Source organism: Euphorbia lathyris, chromosome 1, assembly GCF_963576675.1.
Source record: "Euphorbia lathyris chromosome 1, ddEupLath1.1, whole genome shotgun sequence".
Classification (NCBI taxonomy): Eukaryota; Viridiplantae; Streptophyta; class Magnoliopsida; order Malpighiales; family Euphorbiaceae; genus Euphorbia; species Euphorbia lathyris.
The window spans coordinates 131,539,398-131,558,426 of NC_088910.1; the positions used below are offsets into that span (position 1 = coordinate 131,539,398).

Genomic DNA, 19,029 nt, shown 5'->3' on the forward strand with positions numbered 1-19,029 from the left:
GAATTGGAATTATAATTTTTAAATTAGGGAATAAAATCATACTTTATTTGTTATATATAGAAAATAATGACATGTTAATAATTAAGTTTGACAATCTGATTTAGTTGTAAATTTATAGTTAAATATGATATTCATGTAGGAAGCCCTAAAAATTTAGACGAGTTTAAGATCCATTTGATTCGCTTGTTTCTGGTTTTTTTATTATTAGTAGGTAGTAGATATTTTTTTTGAAACAATAGTTGTTTCAAAATTTTACTAAAAACACTTCTCATCTTAAGTATGGAATTAGAATTAGAAGACAAAAGTAGTTCTGAAAAAAGAAACCAAACAGATACTTAGGCTCAAATCTCAAAACCTCAAAATTTTATATTCTAAGAATAAGATTTTTTTTTTTTACCAGAAGAATATATATATTAAAGAAGGCAAAGTAGCCAAAAGATTACAGAACCAAGTTGGCCAGAAGCCATTGGATACAAAATATATCACTCAAACAAACGTACTCGATCAAAAGGGCTTCTTTAGCTACACGATGAGCTATCCAATTACAGTTTCTGTTGACAAACACGAAAGAGACATTACAAAAAGAAGAAGAGAGACACCAGATGTCTTCCACGATGGTCCGAATAGCACTTGGAGCTTGGCAATCAGTGTCGCATAAAACATTGATGAGTTGCGCCGAATCACTTTCAAGTATAATGTTGGAAAAATTATAATCCGCACAAAAAACGATAGCTGCTCGCATTGCAAGGGCTTCGACAGTAAGAGGACAGCAAATTCCTTCAAAGAGACGAGCTCTGCAAGCTAAAACCTTACCAAAGTGATCCTGAGCAACAATCCCTGCACTACCTCTTCTGTTTGTTATCTAGGTTCCCCCATCCACATTAATTTTAATCCATCCCAAGGGGGGTTTGGACCAGGAGAGAATTTGAGGGGTACTGGTGCCTGGTGAAAATGATCCAGAAAACGGCATAGGTGAAGAAGCTCAGGCCAACATAGAGTCGAACCATTCACCAGTTTGGGCCACGGCCTTGTCAACAAATTCTGTCGTGCTCCAAACATTTTGATTAAAAATAATATCGTTTCGACCCTTCCAAATCTGCCATGGGAGGAAGCAAAATCTGGGAATAAGTTCATGAGGACGGGGATCATGGCCAAATAAACGACCCAACAGCCCCCAAAAGTCAGCAATGTTACCGATGCAATCTAATTCCGGTCGAAAGGAGAAGGATGACGCTAACCATATCGTTTTTACCCTCTCACATGAGAAGAAAAGGTGGACAACATCTTCAATATTAGTACAATATGGGCAAGTATGTAGCAATGAAATACCCCTTTTTTGCAAATTTTCACCAGTTGGCAATCTGTCCAGGATGAGGCGCCAAATGAAGATTTTTATTTTGTTTGGAATGTTGAGTCTCCAGATTAATTGCCAGTGTGAGAATTGTAGGGGTTGGATAGAAGATGAATCAGTTGCTTGACTGAGAGATAGAGCCACCCTGTAGCCAGACTTGACAAGATAATCCCCTGAGTTGGAAAAATGCCAGACAAGTGAGTCCCTGCAATTTGTAAAACTAACAGGGGTGGAAAGAATCCGAGTTGCATCCTCCTCGGCACAAAGGTTTCTAACAGCCTCAACATTCCAAGACCCTGCACCATAATTGATGAGGTAATGGACCTTGATGGATTGAGAGATTGTAGCATTCTTTGGTTTAGGAAGGAAAGAGGGAGCTTCAGGCAGCCAAGGGTCTATGAAGCACCGAATTGATCTCCCGTTTCCCACTTGCCACCTTAAGCCAATTTTGAGAACATCCCGACCCTTAGATATGCTTCTCCAACCCCATGAAGAGTTCTCAAGTACCCGAGCTTCCATGAAGTTAGAATAAGGAAAGTACTTACCTTTGAGAACCCGAGCAAGAAGGGACGTAGGGTGTTTGATAATTTTCCAGAATTGTTTTGCAAGGAGGGCACGGTTGAAGGCCTGTAGATCCCTGAAGCCAATTCCTCCTTCATCCTTAGACCTGCACATTTTGTCCCATGCCACCCAATGGACCTTTCTCTGATTATCCTCTTTACCCCACCAAAACTTAGCAACCAGCTTATTCAAATCTTTACAGAGCCTAGCAGGTAGGAGGAAGCACGACATCGAATAAATAGGGATAGCAGTAGCAACTGCCTTGATCAGAACTTCCTTGCCCGCGAGACTAAGAATTTTCCTTTTCCAACCAGCAAGGCGGTTTCTCACCCTTGTCTTAAGGTCCGAGAAGGTTTGAGATTTGGACCTGCTAACAACCGTTGGAAGCCCAAGATACTTGTCTTGACCCCCCATATTTTGAATCCTGATGTGCGTAAACGTCTAGTATAGCGGTTTACGAATGTATCGTGATGTGAATGTGCTATGGGTATGGGTATGATCTTTCTAAAGGTTCTATGTTTTACTAGACGTCACTACTTAGGGGCAAGTGTACCCTGTCGTATCAAGTAATAATCCGGTTAAGATCGGGTATCGAATCCACGGGATTTATAATTACAAGTATTAAACGACTCGGTTTTATACGTTATTTAAGCGGTGAATACTTTGAGGTTGATATGGGGACCAACTACAAACTACTCCTAACTACGAGTGAGGCAAATTTATATAACGGAACTCTAGGAAATGATGCGGATGGCGATAAGTTATAAGTATGATAAATAATGACTCCTAATGCATATACGGTTAATGTTTTGCTCTTACAATGACGACTATGTGTAGTGTGATCGACCCGTGAAGTACTTAGACTACGTGGTTCCTAGTCAAGGAGTGTCTAATGGTTGGGACCAGAAATTAGGGCCCGTAAGTTCCGTGGCTTGTCAATTCCTACGGTTTCTGGAGCGTCACTTTCGGTAAGGCAACACCTATATGAATCCCTAAAGATAGCCCGAATGGCGTCGGAAATCATATTCTCCTACACAATAATCAATTACGAGTATCAAAACAAGTAACAAACATCAACACATATATAGAAAAAGAGATTATGAATCATAAATTATAAATATGGGGAATGTAAATATGAATTACAACCAAGCCTAGTACATAGGATGAGTACAAGCTAATTAGCAAGTGTAAAGGGAAGAATCCACCCTCGGAACTAGCTAACCGGACTCAAAGCCGTCTCTTAGGACTTGGAGGTGGAGCTTTCGAGCTTGGTGAACGGAGGAAGAACAGAACTTTGACGGGATGCCGGAATCAACGAACAAGCTCTCAAGATGAAAGAGTCTAGCTACACAAAGCCTAAAACAAAATCTAAAATGACAAGAGTTTGCCTATGCTATAAGTAATATATCAAGTGTGTAAAGGTCTGTGAAATGAATGCTAGTCACTCTTATTTATACACATCAAGCTAGGGGTAAAATTGTAATTACACAAGGTGCAAGCATGGAGGAGCATGATTTTGTGCAGAATTCCCATAATACGCCTCGCGTATAGTGTGGAACGCCCCGCGTGTTTGCCCATTCCGTCAGAAATCTCCTGCATGTGGACCAATTTCAGATCTTGTTGTCTCAAACACGCCCCGCGTAGACTGGGATGCGCCTCGCGTGTTTGAGTTTCTGAGATTTTATTGCTTGAATTGGGTCTTTTATGCCGCACGTAGTTGAAGCACGCCCCGCGTAAATGAGTCTCTGAACTTTTTGCATTGAAGAACTTCCTTACACGCCCCGCGTGTAAGGTGGTACGTCCCGCGTATGGATAGTTGACTCAGGGAGACCATGCAGTCTGACTTTCAGGATTAGGCTAATCATTTCTGACATATGTCGTACGCCTCGCGTAGGGTGGTATACGCCTCGCGTATGCTGAGTAGATCCCACGTGGTGTCTGTGGATAAGGCAATTATTTCTGACTTGGTGTTTCACGCCCCGCGTCTTGTGGTGGATTTTCACTCCTTGTTCGTACCTGAAATACAATTCTCGAGAGCCGAGTTAGCTTGACGTTTTATTTCCTAAATTAATCAAAAACAAGGAAAATTAACCGAAAGTGCGGAATTTATTTTTATTTCGTTATTTTATTAAAACACTCTATTTTTGCAATTAAACTTATCCATTTCTTCTAAAATTAATCCGTAAATCACGCTAAAAGATAGGAGTAAAATACCCCTATCAAATCCCCAACAAACCTGCTAGTTGTTCCCGCTTAGCCTGTGGTGTGTTCTTGCTAAAGAAAATTGATGACTTCTCCATGTTAATTTGTTGACCGCTGCCTGCACAGAAGGCGATAATAGCCATCTTGATGTTATGGATATTCAGCTCATTCGCTTGACAGAACAAAAGTGCATCATCAGCGAACAGTAGATGAGACACAGTTGGGCAGCCTCTGGCAAGTCTAACTCCCTGAAATTTCCCCTCTTTCAGCATTGTTTAGGACTTGAGTAAGGCATTCCGAACAGAGAATGAAAAGGAAGGGGGAGAGGGGATCACCCTGGCGTAGCCCCCGTTGAGGTTGAATGTAGCCCTGAGTGTCTAAGAATAAGAATAAAAATTAAAATTTATACTTAATATAATGGGTTAATATACATATTTGCCCTTGTATTATCACGAAAAAACAGATATGCCCTTATGTCAAATAAACCCACAAAACTATCCCCGAACTGTCCACGAACCTGCAATTATACCATAATCTAACAGACTTACTTATTTGGCCTAAACGGCGTTATCCCCATAAACACCACCTCCTCCTCTTTCTCTGAAAAATTTAAAAGCTTAGCAAGCCTTCATCCATGGCACCCATTCATTCTCCCTTCTTCCCTCACTTCATCTCCTACATTTCTCTCTTACTTTCATCCCTCATTCACTCTTGCCCAAAACCCCTTGGGTAAAACCAGTAAAAAAAAGCCTTTCAATTAAGCAGTCGATGTTGAAAGTCGAGCAAAGGAAGAATTAAACGTTGAAGAAGAAGAAGAAGAGGCGACGCCGCCTGAGATTAAAGGTAATGTTGCTAAATCGGCATCTACATCTGCATCTGAATCAAATTTAACTTCAAATTCTCTAGTGAATAATGCTGTTAATCAAAAGCTAGAATCACAAAACAATGTCGAATCGCAAAACAATTGTGAGTCTGAAGCTAGAGACATACCTGAAACAGTTGATATTGAAAGTCGAGGAAATGTAAAAGAAGATGCGCCTGAGGAGTAATGGAAATGGTGATGAAATTGAGAAATATGAAGCGAAGAGAAGAAAGTAATGGAAAGAATATACTTGGAGAAACTGGTAGAAGAATTAATATTTGCTTGTATCTGAGAATAATATTACATAGTGCTTGTATTTTTTCGATTAAAACTTTGTTTTAATCCCATGTATTATACTTCAATAGGAATAGGAATCTCTTGGTGAACAGGAAGAAGGGAGAAGGAAGGAAATGACTGCCATTGATGAAGGAGGCTTTTTAAGCTTTTTGAATTTTAAAAGAAGGAAGAAGACAATGATGTGTAGTGTGTTAATTGGTGGTATATTAGTAGTCTGATGACCAGACTAATGGTGTTAGGTCAAATGAGTAAGTCTGTTAGATTAGGGTATAATTGCAGGTTCGTGGACAATTCAGGGATATTTTTGTGGGTTTATTTGATATAAGGGCATATCTGTTTTTTCGTGATAATACAAGGGCAAATATGTGTATTAACCCTAATATAATAGAGAGGAAAAGTTCTTCTCAATTAGAATTTGAACTTTAAATTTGGATTTTTTATTTTATAAATAGTAATATATATATATTAATAATTAATATTAATATATAGAATTAATCCATTCTATTTTTTTTAGGAATGTCAAACCCATTCCAAAAAATAGAAGGGCCTAAGCATAGAAGGCACTATTATCATTTTTATCTATCCAAACTCGACGCATCCGACGAACCTAAATGAAGACTAATATCATTTTTATCTATCCAAATTCGACGCATTAGAAGCAGATCAAGAAGGTATCCGGGCTACACAGGTACCCAGACCCATCAACAAAACCTAGAGAAGAATTAATTTCATTTTCTCTTCTATCCAAACTCAGCGCATTAGAAGCGGATCGAGAAAGTATCCAGACTCCTTAAGTACCCGAACCCGTCAACAGAACTTAGATGAGGACAAATATAATTTTCTTCTATCCAAACTCAGCACATTAGAAGTGGAATATCCAAACTCCACAGGTACTGGGCCCGTTAATAAAATTTAGGGGCAATTAATGGATCAAAGAAAACTAGTGACAACGATGTAAATTTTCAGTAGCCAATAACTAAAAAGATAGCACCATCCAACTCATATCCAATTTGTGGACAGCATTTGAAGATGAGGCATTTTCTTCTTTTTGACAAGGCTGGCTTCTCAATAGCCAATCCATGGCTTCTTCAATAACTCCTCTACAAGGTACTTTACTAAGATCCAACTTTCTTGGACAAAATAACCTCTTCAACCGTCCTCAAAATCACAGGCCACACTCTCTGATCCCAAAGGAATCAAAATCTAAGCTAAAACCATGTGCAAAATTCAATCTTTTCGAGATTCTTGGAGGCCGAGGGCTCTTGAATGGAGAGCAAGGTATAGAAAAAGAGCTAACTAGAGACATTGAAGCATCAGAATCTGCTGCTAAAGATGAAAATTCAGGCACAGTAGAAGAAACTTCAACTACTGGTACTGAAAGTGTCCCTGAAAATGCATTTGACAAGGAGCTTATGGGGTTAACAGGTGGATTTCCGGGTGGAGAGAAAGGGTTGATCAAGTTCGTTGAGGAAAACCCGCCTCCGAAAAAACCATCAGCTTCTGATTCAGTGACTCTGATGGGGAATACAACAACCTCAGCGAATCCAAAACCGCCTGAATTGCCACTTCTGATGCCTGGTATGATTGCCATTGTGAGTAACGCCAATAGTCCTTACCATATGTACTGTGGCATTGTTCAACGGATCACTGATGGAAAGGCTGCGGTTCTTTTCGAAGGAGGAATCTGGGATCGGTTAATCACTTTCCGGCTAGAAGAGCTTACACAGAGGGAAAAGGGTCCTCCAGGTAAAAATCCAAAGTCTGTTATTATTGAACAACTGAGTGAAAAGGAGCCCCAGTGATCTTCTTGTTCATGTTTTGCTGTTCTGCATTTATGTTTTCAGAAATAAACTCTGTTTGTAAAGACCAGACGTTAGACAAAATGAAACATTAATGTATTAGAAAATGACGAAAAGGAAGTTAATTTTTTCTAATCATCTTTACGAGTCGTTTAATGTTGAAAAATTAATTCAATAAATCATGCTTAGACAAATTTCACTGAATTTATAATGCTTTAAGTAGTAAGAATTAGAATGAAAATCTTTAGCTCCTCTACTGAAGCTCCATGAGAAAATCAGATGCAGCCACCCAACTGCAAAATGGACACAGAGCATTCAATTAGCAATTTCTAACACGATAACATGATTTACAGAGACAACGGACTGATATGACAGGATTATCATTTTCTTTGCATTTGTATCATACAATAACATGACACGATTTTGAAGCGATAGCCTGAATTGCCACCCCTATAAAAGAACCATATGCAGAACAAGACTTGCATACTAACTAGATAGTAGATAACTAAAGAACAACAGCAGAGTAAACCAATTCTTAACCACTTATGGTTTAACTAGAAATTGTCTACACAAACAAAGTGATTAAGAAAAGTACAACGGCTAATAGGGGTTAAAATCATTCACGGTCACTGAAGTTCGAGCAAAGTTTCATCTCGGTTACTAAACTTCATTTTGTGTCTATAAAATAACTCAACTTTTGCAATTTGTTTCAATAAAGTCACTTTGACCGATTTTCATTAAATTTTACACCAGAAAGATAATGAGGATGGGATTTCTATTGACTGGCTTCCAAAGCATTGCTGCATATAAAAAAACAGTGGCATGTAAACACATGTCGCACACATGACATTTCCCAAAAATTATAAAATTAATCTAGATTATATAATCTAGGATTCCTACATGGCAATGATCTGAAAACCAGTCAATAGTCACCATCTTCGTCATCTATCTTTCTGGTGTAACTTTCATGGATACCAGTCAAAATGACTTTACTGAAACAAACTGCAAGTTGAGTTATTTTATTGGCACAAAATGAAGTTTAGTGACCATGACGAAACTTTGCCCAAACTTCCGTGACAGTCAATGCCTTTAATCCCAGCTTAATAGAGGGTGCCTATCTTTAGAAATCAAAACATTCTCCAATAGCCAAAAAATTGGAGTTAATGCAGATTGCTAACTGTTTATAAGTGCAACATAACATCAGAAGGCCTGAATGAATATCTTTGTACTTCAAAAACTAACTTTTCAACCACAGAATTGGCTGAGACTATCCTAGTTCCAGTTTCGGTAGCACAAGGAATTCTGATTCTAACTTAGGATTTCTATGTTGACAAATGAAACAAGTAATAATCTGAAACCAGTGCAACATGACATCAGAAGGCTTGAATGAATATCTTTGTACTTCAAAAACTAACTTTTGAACCCCAGAATTAGCTGAGGCTATCCTAGTTCCAGTTTCGCTAGCACGAGGAATTCTGATTCTAATTTAGGATTTCTACGTTGACAAATGAAATAAGTAATAATCTGAAACCAGTGCATTAACTCTAACATCAGGTCTCATTCTCTCGAATCACTCATCACCAATAAGTTTATAGATGCTCCAGAGGGAAAATAACAAAAAGTTTTACGAACATATATATGAGCTCCAAAAGTTCAAAAAAATCTCAATCCCAAAAAGATATTCAACACAACCGTTCAGCACTTAATTTGACTCCCCCTATAGAAGAAAAAAACAAAGTATCATAACCGAACATGATGAGAGTGCAACAAGTAATCCACTATACAGTTTGGTCATAATTTAAAGCTAATCAAACTACAACATAGAATTATATGTTTCTTTCTCACATACAAGCTCAATCGAGTTCAAACATCAAAAGTTCACATTAAGGCCAATCATATTATAACAGAAAATGAAGAAAGTGGAACAAGTGAATGCAGTTCCAACACTAATCAAGGAAGAAATTTTTTTACACATACCAAGATAGCTTCAATCTCTTCATTGGAGAGAGGTGTTCGTTTTGGCTGAAGAGAAGCTTTCCCTCCAAGAGTCACTGGAGGTTTCAAACTTGAGAAGAAAGTATGATCAGCATTTCCACTTGCAGAATTAGCCATCTGAGTCTGGGATTTAGAATCTGCAAATTACTTTCCTTAATGCTTGTTTGAAAAGTATATGTGTGTGTGCAGTATGCACAGACGCAAAAATAGATAACATCGGATATCCATTTCTCTTATCACACACTCAATCAACATTTTCTAACTCGTAGAAACAAGGTAAATTGCAGCAACAATCACTGAAGTTTGGAATCTGTTTCACAAAGGCCATTGAATAAAATCATCTTGTTTTTGGAATATCGGCATCTAGTTAGCATATAGTCAACTGATTTCTAATATCCACCAAAGTTTTTGTACTTTTGTAGACAAATTGGCCGGAATAATTTTATTGAAATCGTTAAGGTGATTTTATTGAATGAAGTTCAGAGACTTTTGTGAACAGAAACCAAACTTGGGTGGCGGTGGTGCATTTTACACCGTAGAAACAAGCTTTTGAGAATTTATTGAAGAAGTCTCAGCCTAATCCACAAATATTCTGCAACTACTATGAAATGAAAACACTAACTTAAGAAACCTATGGTATTCTTCTAAGTCAGACTACAATTATCCAGAAAATATCAAGGTCCGAATAAAAACTACCAGCCAATTTTAAAAATTAAGAACAGCGAATGAGAAAAATGGAAACCAGAGATTAAAGCGTTGAATCCAAATCGAGAAAGAAAACCGAAACAAAATGGAAATAAGGAAATTCATATCAGAGATTGAGCAAAGACCAAACACAAGCTAGCATTACATGAAAACATACAGAAGAAGAATAAGCGAGAGAAGATCCAGAAAAAAAATGGAGGAAAGGAGAGGAACCAACCAGATGATTTGAGGTGTCTCTGAGGAAACTTGATGCGAGGGATTCTCTTCAACGCCTGAGCTCCGGCCATCTTCTTCGTCTTCTACGTTCTTCTTTGCACCAAAGCTTCCGCGTTTTTACGCAATGTTAGAGATTTTTTTTTTCTTATTACTTTTTTAATTTTAGAGATGGTTTGAGTAGATTGGTTCATGCCCGCCGGCCCGCCCCGCCCCGGCCCAGCCCAGCCCACCAAGCTCATCTTTTATGGATTGGGCTTAATATATATCTGTCTTAAAAAGCTCGATTCCACTACTATATGATAATGAATAACAATAATTTTTCCAAAAAATAAAAATAAAAATATTATTATTATTATAAATTTAATTTCTTATCATTTTTAAAATTTTTTTTGTTTAGTTAAAATTATATATATTAAGTTCGGTTCAATTAATTAACTTTAGCTTGTTATATTTTATGGTTCAAAATCATAGTTTAATTTTAATTTTAATTTTTTTTTAAATATAGATATATTAATTGGATGAACTGAGTTAGATTCGAAGATGAATTGTTTTTAGCTTTGTCCAGCCCCGATCACCTTGAGTTTAATGTGAATATAGTATGAGTCTTGCAGAGTTTGAACAGAACAATTAAATATCAAGTTTGGTCAATTCTATCCAATCCATAAATTTTAGAGGTATATTTTACGGATGTCACTGAAATTTTGGGGTTTATTCTATAAACACCACTAAATTTTATTTCTTTCAATAAAATTACCGAACTCGATATTTATCATTCCGGCTAAATTAGCATGGCACAATAGACAATTGATTATATGTCAACTAAGCATCACGTTGAATAATCATGTGAGTTTTTTTTTTTTTTTTTTTTTTTTTTGCTTAGAATGTATCACATGATTGTTAAATTTCTGACACATGAACCATAATAATCAGATATATCAAACATGACACTTAGTTGATATATAATTAATGATATACATTGCACTGAGGTCATTATAAAGTTTGAGTTCTATTTCACAAACATCACCGAACTGTATTTCTTTCAATAAAATTACTGAACTTCATATTTGATTTCAATAATGTCAATTTAGCCAATTTGGATGCACAAACTCCTTAGAATAACGACGTGACACATAAGATAGTTGATTATCTTTCAACTAAGCACTACATGATATAAATTTTTTAAGCTTAGAATGTGCCACATGATTGTCCCATTTGTGACACATCGACTATAATAATCAGATATATGCAACACGACACTTAGTTAATGATATACATTGCAGCGAGATCCCCTAAAGTTTGGAATATATATCACAAATATCACTGAAGTTTATTTCTTTCAATAAAATTACCAAACTTCATATTTGATTTCAATAAAGTCAATCCGGCTAATTTTTGTACATGAACTTCCTAAAATATTATTGTGATACATAAGAAAATTAATTATGTCAACTAAGCGCCACATTGAATAATAAATATAATTTTAATTCTTATCTTTTTCAAGATTGTAAAAAATGTTAGGCACTAATCGGACGGACATGGTTTTTGAAAATTAATCGAAAATCAGTCAGAGATTAATTTGTTCTATTTTTATTTATTTATTAATAAACAAATTATTAAATGCAATTAAAATACATATTATACTATTTAAATAATAATATAAAATTATTATGAGGAACTGTGATATGTTCGATGTATGAATAACCTCATTCTTATAGATTAGATGTGTAGAGGACTAAAATGGAGGAGGTAAATTTGATTCACTAGAAACAATTGTATTCTGTCTCCATACTTCTATTATAGTTGAGTCTATGTGTTGAGTTTTAGAATTAATGAAAGAAAAACTTAACTAATAATATAATTGTTATTGTTTAACTAAGCCTCAAATGTGGTTTAATGTTTTTGGTAAACAAGAGAGGTTCCAAATCCATTATTATTAGGCAAATTAGAAATAGAGGTATGGTGCGGTTTGGGTATGTGTAGGTAGACACGTGGTGAAGAAGTTTTATGCTGAGAAGACACGTACATGGAAGATTTGGAGTGCTCTGGATATTTAGAAATTTTTACAAGGAGACACGTACATGTAATGAGAAGACACATACATGGAAGATGTAGAGTACTTTGGATAAGTTCAGAAACTACAGTAAGACTATATATAAAGCCTTACTTTTTATCTTGTAAACCAACTTTGAATCTAATTCTCTTTCTTCTTCTTTCTCTTTTTGGTTGAGATTTTGTTATAGTATCAGAACAAATATATTTCCCATAAATCTTAGTCATTCTCCTTCGTTCTTGCATTCTTCAAACTTGATTCATGTTTATTGTCTGCGACATTTCTCTTCGAAAATGTCTTATATTGCAGCAGTCACCAGAGAGAATGACGGCAATAACGGTAACAATCTGAATTAAGAAAGAAATCAAAATCAAGGAGAAAATCAACATTTAGAAGGTAATGTGAATCTGAATTTTATAAACAGTTAGGACAGTTCAGAACGGAAAAGAAATAGAAAAATCTGGAAAAACATTAATTTATGAAGAACTATTCATGCATAAAATACCAACCAAACATTACAATGTCTGTTTCACTAATAGCTCAGGTTTTTTTTAATATAAAATTATATTTCAACATCGGTTTCATTCTCATTTAGAACATATAATCTATTTTTTTTTATAAATACAAGGTACACAATATAAAAAAAAATACCCAGTTCATTCTCTTTGTTCATAGAGATGACAACAGGTATTGTACCCGCGGGTATCCGACACTATCCGACTCTAATAGGACTATCCGTACCCTATATAAAAGGGTATGAGACGGGTATGTGAATACCCTTTAAGGTATTCGGTACTCAGTAATCGTCATAAATCTTTTATATATTAAAAAATATTATTGTTTTCTAGATGTAAGATGTGTGATTCAAACTTCAACCTTTTGTTTCTTCAACCATTAAGTGATACTATTAAGTTACTTTATTCTTATTAATAATGTTCAATTTGTTCAACTTTTAGATTGATGATTTATTAAATTTATACTTTGTTAAATTTATAATATTTTTTGTTTTATGTATTGGTTCTTAACGGGTAAGGGTACCCGTGGGTACCTGTGAATTAACTGGGATGTGTATGGGATGCAAAACGTATACCCGTTAGGGTAATGAGATGGGTACAGATAATTAAAAAATAAACAGGTAAACGTTTGAGATTGGCACTACCCCCGGGTACTCTACCTGTTGTGATTCCTATTTGTTCACCTAAATTTAGAACCCAAAATCTCTCTTAGGGGTCTGATGCCCCCAATATCTTTCAGTATCCTTTCTCCACTGACTTAAATATCAAAGTGGATATTCACTAATCCCCTATTCCTCTTTACATTTTTTTCTGTCTTATTTTAGACATCTAAAAGGTTCCATTAAGCTCGGCTCATTCACATCACTGTCTAAACTTAAAAAAAGTCATAACTTCGTTCTAAAATTCTTCAAAATAGTATGGTATAAGAAATAGGACTTGAATTAGAGAAAACTTTCAAGAAAATTGGTGATTAAATAGTAAAACTTGGAGATAGAAAATGAAGTAATCAAATTATAGAATCTGTTGTTTAGTAAAAACGTGTTGAAAGAAATTATTAAGTGAAGAACAAAATAATGCCAAGTTTTAGACCCGTCAAGAACTCTCAATTTTTTGTTTCCTACAAACATGGTAACTTTATAGAGAGTTGCTTTTACATCATTGATTTGAAGTGGTCAAATTGAATTATATATTTTTGGAATTTGTATCCGCTCATGTCGGGTCGTGAATCTAAATCCTATTTTATGTATTTAGTTAAAATTGAGAAACAACTATTAATAATATTGTAAAAAGCGTTAGATTTTAGTTGGACGGACATGATCTTTGAGAACTAATCGGATTTATATATTTTTTATTTGTGAATAAATAAGTTATTATATAACTGCAATTAAAATTAAAATATGTATTATATTATCTACAAATAATAATTTTTTTTTGAAGAAAATCTAAAAATAATAATAATAAATAGGTTAATATAGATTAATTTATATTTTTATAATATATATTTTTAGAAATATGTTAAAAACAACATTTCACAACAATATCACTGAAATAACAAAAATAAATAAAAATAAAAATAATTCTTATAGGTAATATAATTCACCGAAAATTATAAAACAGTATCCTTAAAATCTTAAATATGTAAATAAGAAGAGAACAAATCCAAAAATAATAAACAACATTCAATAACAACAGACAATGTTCAACAATCAATTACAAAATAATAATAATAAAATCATTTTTATTCAGAAACGTGTTCTTATCTAGACGGTTCAGGCGGCCTTTTTTTTCTTGAACACTAACGACTGATAGTTATTAGTTAAAAAAATCATCTAACGACTGAATCAAACATGCTATTTGTATTCGAGTCTTAATATATGCAACCTACATTAACTATGAACCACCTAAAGAAAATGTTCACTTTTTTTTTTAAACATGGTTTTGTTTGGACTGAACTTGTATTGATTCTAAATCACTTAATCACAAGGTTAAAAAATATTTAAGAAGGTAAATAATTTTGAGTTGACTATCAAATCATATAGATCAATATCACACAACTTATTCATACCGTTTCAGTCACGCTTATAAGACATGCCCTACCCCTTATCCCACTCACAAGTTTCACAATTTTGTCATCTATTGATCCAATAATAAAAGAGATAATTTACATGCTCTATTTTTTTTTTTTTTTGTAAGAATGATTTGAATATAAATGAAGTAGGGGTGGTAATGGGGCGGAAAAAAACCGAAATCCATGGGGATTCGAACCGACAGGGTCAGAGAAAAACCGAAAATTTTGGGCGCGGGATTGGGGGCGGGGGAGATTTTAGCCATGAACATTAAAATTGGACGGGAGTGAGTATTACTATCCCCGAACCGCGGGGATCCACAAACTGCCCCCAAAAAACCGGCCGTAAAATCCCCGCACAATAAAATAAAATATTTTATATATATATATATATATGTCTAAGATAATTAGTATTTAAATGTGATTAAAAAAATAATCAGTATTGTGATAAGTTAACTAATACTATTATCTACATACAATAATTTAATTTAGTTTTATTGCTGCTCTTAGTATATTATATGTATTTAAATATATCATCACTGAATGCTGAGTTTTTTTATTATACCAGTACTTTAATTTTGGATTATTGTTACTCTTGGTATATCACATATATTTAGATATATCAGTACTAAATGCTGAGTTTTTTTTATTATATCAGTACTGATATTGAATGCTAAGTTTTTTATTATATCAGTAATTTAATTTAATTTTATTGTTGCTCTAAAGTTATATTTTATAATTTCGTTTTATTGCCGTTCTAAACTGATATTTATACCAGTAACACGTGGTGAATGTTAAATTTGGTGAATTTTTTAAATTTTATTTGGGGATTGGGGATTCTCTGAAACCCATGGAGAACCGTGCGGGCGGATATGGGTGCCAAAAAATCTCCAAATATTTTTTTTTTGGGATTCCCCGAAACTGCCCCCGAAAATATTGGGGACGAAATGGTGGATGCAAAATCGCCCCCGCCACGCCCCGCCCCGTTGCCACCCCTAAAATGAAGTAATAGTCGTCAAGCTTACAAGAGAATGAGCGGCAATAGAAGTTACAGTAAAAGATGAAGCATTGAAACCCAATCTTACCGCTTTATCAGCAACTCTATTGGAATGTCGTGAGGCAATGTCCGATAAGATTAAAGCACCAATAGATAATGATATATGGATTCTAGTTTCCCGACCATCCAATTGCAATATCATTACGTCTCGTTGGTTGTTTCGTGTCAAACAAAAATTTGATGGTTCTATTGAATGCTACAAGGCTCGTTTTGGTGGCGCGAGGCTTTACTCAACAGTCTGGTATTGATTACAAAAGGACATTTAGCCATGTTGTCAAGACTACTACTATTCACATGGTCCTTATTGAGATTTTGAATCTTTGATTCAAAGTTTGTTTTTAACTAAGTCTAGTTTTACTAGGTTTTTAATTTGTTAGTGGGATAAATAGTGGAGATTTTATTGTTCTTTAAAAATCTGCTTTCTTTGTTGCATTATAAGCCCATAAAAAGGCATAAATCTGTATTTTTCATTTGTGCATAACATTGACAGATTGAATAAAATTGTTAGCACCATTTTCTTATTAATTTCTTCTGTATTTTTCTCAAAAAATCCCAACAGTCCTTGCACTTACTTCGTCTTATGGATGGTTCATTAATCAACTGGATGTGTCTAATGCATTTCTAATGGTAACCTTTCTGAACAATTTTTATGGAGCAACCCCAGGGCTTTGTAGATGCTGATAATCCTAATCATGTGTGCCTACTTAAGAAGAGTTTATACGGTCCAAAACGGACTCCTCAAGAATGGTTCACTCAACTTAAAAACTTCCTTGTGCATCTCGGTTTCACAATGTCTCAGGCAGATCACTCTCTCTTTGTTAAAAAGCAAGGTCAACATAAAATCTACATTCTTTATTATATTGATGACATAATTGGTACTTCTTTTGCTGTCATTCTTGGCACAATTGCTCATATTAAACAAGAATTTCTCATTCAGAACTTAGATCGTGCAGAATATTTTTTAAGCATTGAACTCAAATATATGAAGCAAGGTATTCACCTATGTTAGGAGAAATATGTCAGTGACATTCTTGATCGGGTTAAAAAGATTGACTCCAAACCCACTCAAACTCCTATGGCGACCACACCAACATTATCAAAAGAACCGGGCATTCGTCCTGATATTTCCTTCGCGGTCAATAAGCTTTGTCAATTTTTGCACACTCCTATTGATGAGTACTGAAAATGTACAAAAGGATGCTTCGATGCATTTAGGGACACCTAAACTCTAATTATAATAACATGAGAAATAACCTAAAAATATTGGATTGAAATTAATATAATGTTGCATTATTGTCTGAATTATTAACTTTATTATAAATTCAAGAATTCAAACTATATAGTTGAAAATTAATTAAAAAGATATATATCTTGAAAATTTATTTTAGCTATTCATTAAATAAATAAAATTCACTAAATCATAATTCTAATTTGAAAAAAAAATCACGAGACCTTTGATATTTTCAACTTATGTTAATTAACTTCCTAATTTTTTAATTTAATACATTAAATTGTGTGTTAATTATAATTACATATATTAAATAAAATAGTTAGATATACATATCAATTTCAATTAAAAGTATGCGACTCGTTTTATTCATCTGAAGTTGTATTTTTTACCGTTCAAAATGAAATTTTACGGGTTTTTTAGACATATCATTTTTTTAATTATTAAAATTATAAATACAAATAAGGTCTAATGCATTACCAACTTCCTGAACTTGTCCATAATAGTAGATTGGCTCCCAAAACTTTGTAATTGTCTCACCAGCTCCTTGAACTTGATTATTTTGTATCACCAACTCCCTGAACTTGTCCATAAAAATAGATTAGCTCATTGAACTTTATAAGTGTCTTACCAACTCCATAAATTTGCTTATTTTGTACTACAAAAAAATCTAAATTCTAAAAATACATCTTCATCTATTCGAAAGGTAATTTTTTCTCTTCTCCTACCTTTCACCCTATTATAAGAGTTAGCGTTGCAGGTTTGAGAGATCGAATGGATGATGATTGAGAGTTAGTATTATGGTTTTTGTATTTAGTTGTTACGGAATAAACAAATTTAGGAAGTTGGTAAGACACTTATAAAGTTCAGGGAGTTAATCTAATTTTATGGACAAGTTCAGGAAGTTAGTGATACAGAATAATCAAGTTCAATGAGCTGGTAAAATTCTTGTAAAGTTCACATAGTCAATCTACTATTATAGACAAATTCAGAGAGCTGACTATGTATTAGACCTATAACTAATTTATGAATGGAGCATTTGTAATGAAATTTAGGCCATGTTTGGTGAAGAGCGTTTTGGGATAAAAAGAGCGGTTTTGACCAACTTTAGAGGTTTGACCACTAAAACCGTTGATTGGAGTGTTTGGTGGAGAGAGGTTTGGGAGAGAGTTTTGGGATGAAAACGCTAATTTAGAAAAAGCTCTTAAAAGGAGCCTTTTCAATTAGCGTTTGGAATATTAAAATTAATGGACTTCTTTAACCCTAATAGATAGACTCTCTCTTCTCCTGCGCCAAAATTAATGCCCTTATTCGTCTTTTTGCACAAACCGCTATTATCAATCAGCTAATTTTTACCAAACAGGTCTACACAAACAGCTAGTCAAATCAGCTAATATAATCAGCTAACAACTAACAACTAATGTAATCAGCTAACAGCTAATTCCCAAACAGGGCCTTAATATTCTCAACTAAATTTTCCATAATTAAGACATTTAGAGATGATGTATATTTCCCTATTAATTTCAACGAGTACCCGATTTCCATAAATTTGTAATAAATGTTGTGGAAATTTCATAAGAAATTAAATGAATGTCTCTTCACCATAATTTGTACTAGTTTGAAGTCATTTATTTAGGTATGACTGTCTGCATCTACTTAGGAAACATAAAGTAGAAAGACTACATAAGCCGCCTTCTAAATTTAGTACCAAAAAAACTTAATTTACTACCTAAATTTTAGGTATTTCGGTATTTCGTTAGCTCTTTGAAAGTACTTAAACTTACATGATAAACCTTCTTGTACTACGTGATAACGTGATTTCAATAAATTGAGACGCATGTATTTTAAGTAAGCTTAAAAGGTTAATTTGGTCATTTTAAGTGATAATTGTATTTATGAATTCGTGATAGAGGATTTGAACGTCTTGTTGAATCTTTCCGACTGAACTTGTAATTCTAAATACCTAAAATTTAGATAGTAAATTAAGTTTTTTAAACTTAAACTTAATTAAGTTGAAGAACTTAGAAAAGTCTTGATCACATGCATCTCAAGTAGAATTTGCTCATTCACCGTTAGATCTAGGCATATTAGAATCTTAAGGTGAAGATTCAAAAACATTTTAAGGC

At 34.3% G+C, this 19,029-nt stretch overlaps 2 protein-coding genes across 2 annotated transcripts; one reads left to right on the top strand and one right to left on the bottom strand.

The window, feature by feature from the left end:
* Positions 1-6,297: 6,297 nt before the first annotated feature.
* Positions 6,298-7,210, top strand: LOC136211020 (NAD(P)H-quinone oxidoreductase subunit S, chloroplastic). Its single transcript, XM_066002517.1, has one exon. The coding sequence runs from the start codon at positions 6,353-6,355 to the stop codon at positions 7,073-7,075; it is 723 nt and encodes a 240-aa protein (XP_065858589.1). The 5' UTR covers positions 6,298-6,352; the 3' UTR covers positions 7,076-7,210.
* Positions 7,147-10,127, bottom strand: LOC136211022 (uncharacterized). Its single transcript, XM_066002518.1, has 3 exons — positions 9,990-10,127; positions 9,050-9,204; positions 7,147-7,365 (listed from the first exon to the last, which is right to left on the bottom strand). The coding sequence occupies exons 1-3, from the start codon at positions 10,057-10,059 to the stop codon at positions 7,348-7,350; spliced, it is 243 nt and encodes an 80-aa protein (XP_065858590.1). The 5' UTR covers positions 10,060-10,127; the 3' UTR covers positions 7,147-7,347.
* Between the last annotated feature and the right edge of the window lie 8,902 nt (positions 10,128-19,029).

Excerpts from the sequence above, each read along its gene's own strand:
- LOC136211022 (XM_066002518.1), bottom strand. The coding sequence starts at position 10,059 with ATGGCCGGAGCTCAGGCGTTGAAGAGAATCCCTCGCATCAAGTTTCCT. Across the intron at positions 9,205-9,989 it reads GAGACACCTCAAATCATCTG|ATTCTAAATCCCAGACTCAG; the intron begins GTTGGTTCCTCT and ends AGTAATTTGCAG.
- LOC136211020 (XM_066002517.1), top strand. The coding sequence starts at position 6,353 with ATGGCTTCTTCAATAACTCCTCTACAAGGTACTTTACTAAGATCCAAC.